Source organism: Tamandua tetradactyla, chromosome 2 (genome assembly GCF_023851605.1).
Source record: "Tamandua tetradactyla isolate mTamTet1 chromosome 2, mTamTet1.pri, whole genome shotgun sequence".
NCBI lineage: Eukaryota > Metazoa > Chordata > Mammalia > Pilosa > Myrmecophagidae > Tamandua > Tamandua tetradactyla.
The window spans coordinates 146,468,236-146,475,461 of NC_135328.1; the positions used below are offsets into that span (position 1 = coordinate 146,468,236).

Genomic DNA, 7,226 nt, shown 5'->3' on the forward strand with positions numbered 1-7,226 from the left:
ATTTCCCCACCTACGTTCTTGTTTTAACAATTCTAGCCAGACTAGCTTTAATTAGCTTTGACCAAGACCCGAACTTAAAATGACCCCAAGGCATAAAATACCCTGCAAGCAAAATCAAAATAAGGAGAGACAACTGGAAAAAGGAATACTGGACCTGAAAGAAGGCAAGAGGTCCAAATATTACAAATTCCACTGACATCATCCCCAAGATAACAGAACCCATCAGCCAGAGATAATAACCAACTTGCTAAATTTAACATAATTTAAATGTGGACACAACCAATGATAATAGCCAATTTGCTAAATTTGAATGTTTATTAGCCAATCCCAATGTGCGAATAGCCTTAGCATTCCTAGCCCCACCTCCCTTTGTTTAATCCAATAAACATGCTTCACCTTATCAGCTCTGGGAGACAGATCTGGGGAACTATTTAATCTCCTGTCTCCCAAGGCTAGCCTCTGTTCATCAACTTTTTCTTTTCTCAAAATCCCAGAATCTACCAGTTGATTTTGTATGCACTCAGGAAGAAATTCCTTTTTGAGTGATAACAACGTGACTCACATTTTTGTTGTCATACAACAACCACCCATTCATATCCAGAAGATCACAACTAAAGTACACAACTGACTATAATATTTGTTTTCATTTGAATGTTATGTGGTCCTTTTCCCAAAGTCTCCACCATTTCTTCATCACTAACAAGTCTTTCCTCCTTATTTAGTATTAGTATCAGAATTAACACACTCTCAGGCCTTCACCATTTCTCAGATATGAAATTGCTAACAAGGCAAGAAAAGAATTTTTCAGCTGTCCTACTTTTCTTTTGTAAAATGTCTCTTCCAGGAGCTGTCTAGTTAACTCAATTTCTGCATCGCTATTACCACAACCTGCCTTGACATCATTGTTTAATTTGCATCAGGAAAGCACTGTCCATGCTCCCTATTTGGCCAGGAGGTCTATACTGTATTTTCCCAATACCCTTCTGATTCTGCCTCACTTCCATTCCCAAAACTGTCCTATGGATCTATCATGCAGTCATTTGATTTACCAAAATATACATCATATAATTCCACACTGCCTTACATCCCCTTCCATGAGAAATGTCATTTTACTAATATCCAGCTTAATTTCTACCTGCAAAACATTTCCTATCTATTTAATAGGGATCATACGCTTGCTCAATTCACTTGTTTTAGGTGAATTAATGAATATAAAATTGCTTCAAAGGAATACATAATTTCGGTGTAACAATTAACAGACTTTTCTTTTCCCCATAGAGGTCACAGGCAGCACCAGTATCATTGGCAGCATCTTCTTTAAACACAGAGAGAAAAAGTATATATGTACAGAACATTAAAATCATTGATCTTTTTTTTTTTTCCTTCTTGGGCAGGCACCAGGAACCAAACTTGGGTCTCTGGCATGGCAGGTGAAAATTCTGCCTGCTGAGCCACCGTGGCCTGCCCCAAATCATTGATCTTTAAATATAAATATCCTAGCCACTTACACAATGCTCAGTGATGATAAGACCTTTGAAACCTGACAGTCCATTATATCATTCATTCCTCAAATTCACAGGGAATATCTGAAACTCAGGATCTTACAAAGGGTACTCACAAGAGTATTGCCGTCAGTAGCCATGTATGATGTCAAATCGGTAGAAACAAAAGCTAAAAGAGAAACAGATTTTCAGTTAAATGTGGGGCCAAAGTATTCATAAAAGTGTATATCTCTTTGAAGGAGGTAAAAAGGCATTTCTACTTTGACTGATGAATTTCACAATAAAAGCAATTCATTAAATGACTATTATTTCAGGATTCCATAAGGCAAACGTTCCAAACTGTGTTCATAAAATCAGCCAGAATTTCATGTGCACATTTGTTAATATTCTTTCAAGTCCACAGGCAAGACATGTATATGATTTATAGTCTTCAAATTGTATTGTATACGTATTTTTTGAAAAGTGGAAATATTTTCCTCCTCATTTTGATGAAAATATCTTCAATAGACATTTACTATATGAGTCATAGTATAGAGAAATTTCTACAAACCAATAAAATTATAAACAAATGAACAGAAAAATGAGGGAGGTGAAATTTAAAAAACCACATACAAATGACCAATTGTTTAACCTCATTAGTAGCAAAGTAAAAGGCAAATAAAATATTTTCATTTTTAATGTTCAAGATCAGAGAAAGAAAGGAAGGAAGGAAAGAAGGGAGGGAGGGAAGGAGGGAGGAAAGAGGGAAAAAAGAAAGAAACAAAAAAAAGGAAAGAAAGGAGGAAAGAAAGAAAGAGAAAGAGTGAGAGAGAGGGAAAGAAAGAAGGAAGCAAGGAAAGAGAAAAGCCATGTCTGGTTGAGGTATATTGAAAAGAATACTCTCATATGTTATTGCTGGGACTTCAAATTAGTATAGCCTATCTGGAAGGCAGTTTTGATGATTCCGATGCAATGCCATTGATGGCTAATATTTACTGAGCTTCTACTGTGTTCCGTGAACTGCACTAAGCACTATCATATCAAGCATGAAGAGAGTCTCCCAATACATGTGAATGAAAAAGTGAGTTAAAAACTACTTTACAGGATAATCCCATTCATTTTCTCATAAAAAATGCATAGGTTACTCACACGCACATCAATAAATCAGAAAACGTCAGAGAAGATTTACAGTAAAATGTGTACACTATTCTCTATGACAGTTGGCATGGCCAGTGATGTATTTTTTATTCCCCTCTGTATTTACTTTCTACCATAAGCATTTATTTTCAAAATGAAAATGTTTCAATAAAATGTTATAAACATTATATTGACTTTATAGCAATGTACTTTGGGTATCCACTGATTGAGAAAATACATAACCAATAAAAGCTCATTTGAATTCAGCAACACTTTTACGTAAAGAATGAAATATATATTGTAGAAGTTAAGAGCAAAACTTTGGATTGGTTTGGACTGGATTTAAATCCCAGCTTGGCTACTTACTAGCCGTGTAACCTTGGGTAAGTAATTTATAGTTTGGGGCCTCAGACCTCTCATCTGTGAAATGAAAATAATAATAGCATCTCTTTTTTTAGGGTTGGAAAATAACTAAATGCAAAAAATGTCTATAAGGCTTATAACAGACCCTATTATGTAATAAATGTTCAACAACTATTTTATTATGATAAAACATATTCATTCCTTAAGGAAAGTTATTAAAGGTCAACTATATATACCCTTTCCATATGACAGTAAGTAGTTAGAAATTTTTCCTGACTCTAACCCGATGGATAATCTTCCCCTTCCAAGTAATAATATAATAGCTAAATTTATTGCATGTATTAAGCCCTTACTATGTATGTACCGGGCCCTGCTCTAAATTATTCTTGTCTATCACATCATAATTGTTAAAACCTTATGAATAATGCACTATTAACAGCCCCATCTTATAGACGAAGAAATTTCGGCAATTTTGATGAAGAAGTCAGTAAATGGATGTGTCAGAATTCAAACTCAGACTCCAGAGCCTGCTGTCTTAAGCACCAGGTTACTATCTAGCCTAGCCTGATCACCTTCTCCCACAGGGCATGCTCATAACTCTAAGATGGCCAAGGTACTGGCCCATGTTTCTGCGGACAGGTCTGTCTCCCCAGTTGAACAACAAGAACGTCCAATGTAGGGCACAAGACGGTCTTCTGTGTACCCCAGTTCCTAGCCAAGTGACGAACAAAGGCTGGACAAGAGTTGCTAAATTATTTTTTTGAAGTGGTAGTTAACACGCACAGATGATGTTATTTCAGTGGAATTCTGAATCCTCACACTTAGCCAGATTTCCAGGAGTAAAACAAACAGAAAATTGACAGGAGATGATTGAAGAAAAAGGGAAAAAAAATCATCTTTAATTCTTCTCCTAAGGAGGGAGACTTGCTGAGAATATGCTGTTCTACCCACTAAAATTAAGCTTTCTTGATCCTGAGAACTATTTCTCTTATACAGATTTTACCTTTTAGCTATCTCTGAAATATGTCCTCTCTCTCTTTTTCTTTTTCTCTCTCTCTCTTCCCACTGCCACCTCCCTAGTCCAAGCCACTAGCATCTCTCTTTTAGACCACTACAAGAACATGCAAATTGATGTCCCACTTTCTTGCTTGCCCAGACCGGTGTTTTCCCCAATGCAGATACGACTATTTCATCTCTTCCCTTAAATCCTAACAATGGCTTCCCACTGGTCTTGAGATAAAGAACAAAATCATGAAAATCTCCTACAAGGCTTTATACCATCTAGCTTCTGCCTTTTCTCCAGGCAGAGGAGGTAACTTGGATGCCTCCCATCTTGGATTATTTCCAAGTCCCTATCCCTTCCCCTCCATGACTCACAGGTCTTTTCTTCATCAAGTTCCTTAAACATGCTCCTCTCAATCTCAGACGTTTCTGCATACTCTTCTTCAACAGACCCACCCAAGAAGGTTTATACCAGCTAACTGTTCAATCTTCAGAACAAATGTCACTTATTCAAGAAAAGTTTTCCTGATCCTTGTTTGTAAGATATCAAGTTCACTTTTATATGCTCGCATAGAAACTTCTCTTTTCTTCATTGAACGTCTCATAACTGTATTTAATGATTAATTTTACAACTAGCTCCTTAATATCTGATTCCCCACAAAATATAAGTTACCCAAGGGTGAGCACTGTATCATGTCTTGTTCACTTGTTTACTGCTGTATCACCAGTCTTTGTACATCAGATGATTCAATAAATATTTGTTGAGTAAAAGAATTAAAAACACAACCAATAAAACCACAAAACTATAGATGAAAACCCATAAAGAAACCCCATGCATTCAAAATCATTTTGTTTAATGGAATATTGCCATTATGGCTATCCCATTAGAAATCTCCTTCTCAATCTGAAGGATATGGAAATAAAACAGTGTTAAGGTCAGGTTTCCTCCAATCAAAGAACAAACTGATAGAAACAATAGGCAATTAGTGGCACAAAAGGGTAAGTGAACAGCAGCAGTGTATGGAAATGCCTTTGTGAAAGTATCTGTGCATAGTTAGCAATTACTTCTTGAAGCAGTTTGGCAAATATGAGATTGAAAATCTCACTAGAATGACTCAAAGATAATTCTGTGCAGAAGGATCATAAAAATAATTTAACAACCCAATTTTAAAAAAAATGGGCAAATGAATTGAGCAGGCACTCTTCCAAAGAAGATATACAAATGGCCAAATAAGCACATGAAAAGATGATCAACATCATTTTAGCCATTAAGGAAATACAAATCAAAACCATGATAAGGTACAACTAAACACCCGGCAGGATGGCCATTATTTAAAAAATAAACAGAAAATAACAAGTGTTGAAGAGGATGCGGAGACATTGGAACATTTGTGTGCTGTTGGTGAGATTATAAATGGCACAGCCACTGTGGAAAGCAGTATGGTATTCCCTTAAAATGTTAAATACAGAATTATCATATAACTTAGCAATTCTACTTCTAGGTATATTCCAAAGAAATAAAAAACAAGGACTCAAACATTCTCGTACACCAATGTTCAGAGCAGCACTATTCACAATAGCCAAAAAAGTAGAAACAACCCATGTCACTCAACAGATTAATGGCTGAAGAAAATGTGGTGCATACACACAATGAAATATTATTCAGCTATAAAAAACAAAGTGCTGGCACATACTACAACATGAATGAATCTTGAAAACATTATGTTGACTGAAATAAGCAATCCACATAAGGACACATATACCATGATTCTAGTCACGCAAAATATCTAGAAATAGCAAATGCAGAGAGACAAGAAAGTAGATTTTGCAACTATTTAAACTTTTGATAAAAACTTTAGATGAAAATTTAAAGTATGAGGGGATATATAGGGTTTCCAGATTATGTAATGGGTGCACAAGCAAAAAAAAACAGTTTTAAAACTACTTCATTGTATTTATTGGTCAAGCTTCTCCAGAAATACAGGGCCAAGAAAATATTCCATATACAGAATATCTTTTTTATAAGAACTGGCTCACTGGTTTATGTGACCATAGGGATTAGCAAATCCGAATTTCATAAAGCCGGCTACAAATGGGGAAATCTGATGGGGATGATGTTGAATTTCCCAGAAGCAGCAGGCTGGCTGAAGTAGAGACAGAAATTTTTCTTCCTGACATCTGAAATCCAGTTCTGGCTTTAAGACCTCCAATTGATTGGATGAAGAGACTCTCACATTGTTGAGGGTAAACTTCTTTGTTGGTTGTAGATATAATCAGTCATAGATGCAATCAACTAAATGTGAGTCCATCTGTGGACTCACAGTAAAAATCAGGCCAGAGCTTGACAAAACAACTGAACACCATAACGTAGAGAAGGTGACACATGAACTAATCCATCTCATGCACAAAAATACATGATTTGGAGCCAAACAGATTTAAATTTGAACCCAGCTCTGTCGCTAGTTAAATGTGTGAACTTGTGAACATTATTTAATTTCTCTGAATATCAGATGCTTCATCTGTTAAATAGATGTAATGATAACCAACCTGCAGATTTTTGTGAGAATTAAATGAAATGGCAAATGGGAAACACTTAGGGCACTATACACAGTCAATAACTGGTAGTGATTACCTAGAATGGAAACAATCACCAAGAAATAGCTTTGCTACATAAAACTGTTCTTCCTAATTGAATTAGCACACAACTAAAGGGTTTGAACAAGTGTGATAATAGATTTCATCAGATAAAATAGCTTTCACACTTCAAGGTTTATTAAACTTCCTAGTCTGTCTCTCAGAGACATTTTTGGTGCCTGATTTCAGAGTTGAAGGGAATAATTGTCTCCGTCCTATTTGAGGCAGATAACTGTTTAAAGAACAATTCCTTAATAAATCTCAGCATGATACATAGTTAAACCAATGGGGTATTCATAGTTGTTTTCTTTAAGTTGGTGAAATGAAATAAAATGAGTATCTGATAAGCTGTGTAATGGAAAGGTGGGAAATACATTTAATTATTAAATGAGTAACAAAGTTAATTTCAAAAAAAGGCTTTCCCTCAAATGTGCTTTTATAGAATAACTCTGATTTGTTTTAGGTACAAACAAAATAAGGTGTAATGCTTTTAATCCAGAAACCAGAGCTGAAGAGGAAACAAAGATTGCTGGTCATTCTTGAGACAGAATTCTCAATCATCAAAAAGCATGTAATAAATGTGGCAACAAATGTGTTCACTTAACTTGC

The 7,226-nt window shown here is 35.6% G+C and overlaps 1 protein-coding gene across 4 annotated transcripts in view; it reads right to left on the minus strand.

Annotated features, from left to right (window-relative positions):
- The window catches only part of IPCEF1 (interaction protein for cytohesin exchange factors 1), a 184,578-nt gene that overhangs the window by 93,349 nt on the left and 84,003 nt on the right, over positions 1-7,226 (minus strand). For all 4 annotated transcript variants that reach the window (XM_077149321.1, XM_077149318.1, XM_077149319.1 and 1 more), the window contains one exon: positions 1,619-1,671. In XM_077149321.1, coding sequence (XP_077005436.1) covers positions 1,619-1,642 — 24 coding nt within the window. In that variant the 5' untranslated portion in view covers positions 1,643-1,671. The remainder of the gene's footprint in view (positions 1-1,618; positions 1,672-7,226) is intronic.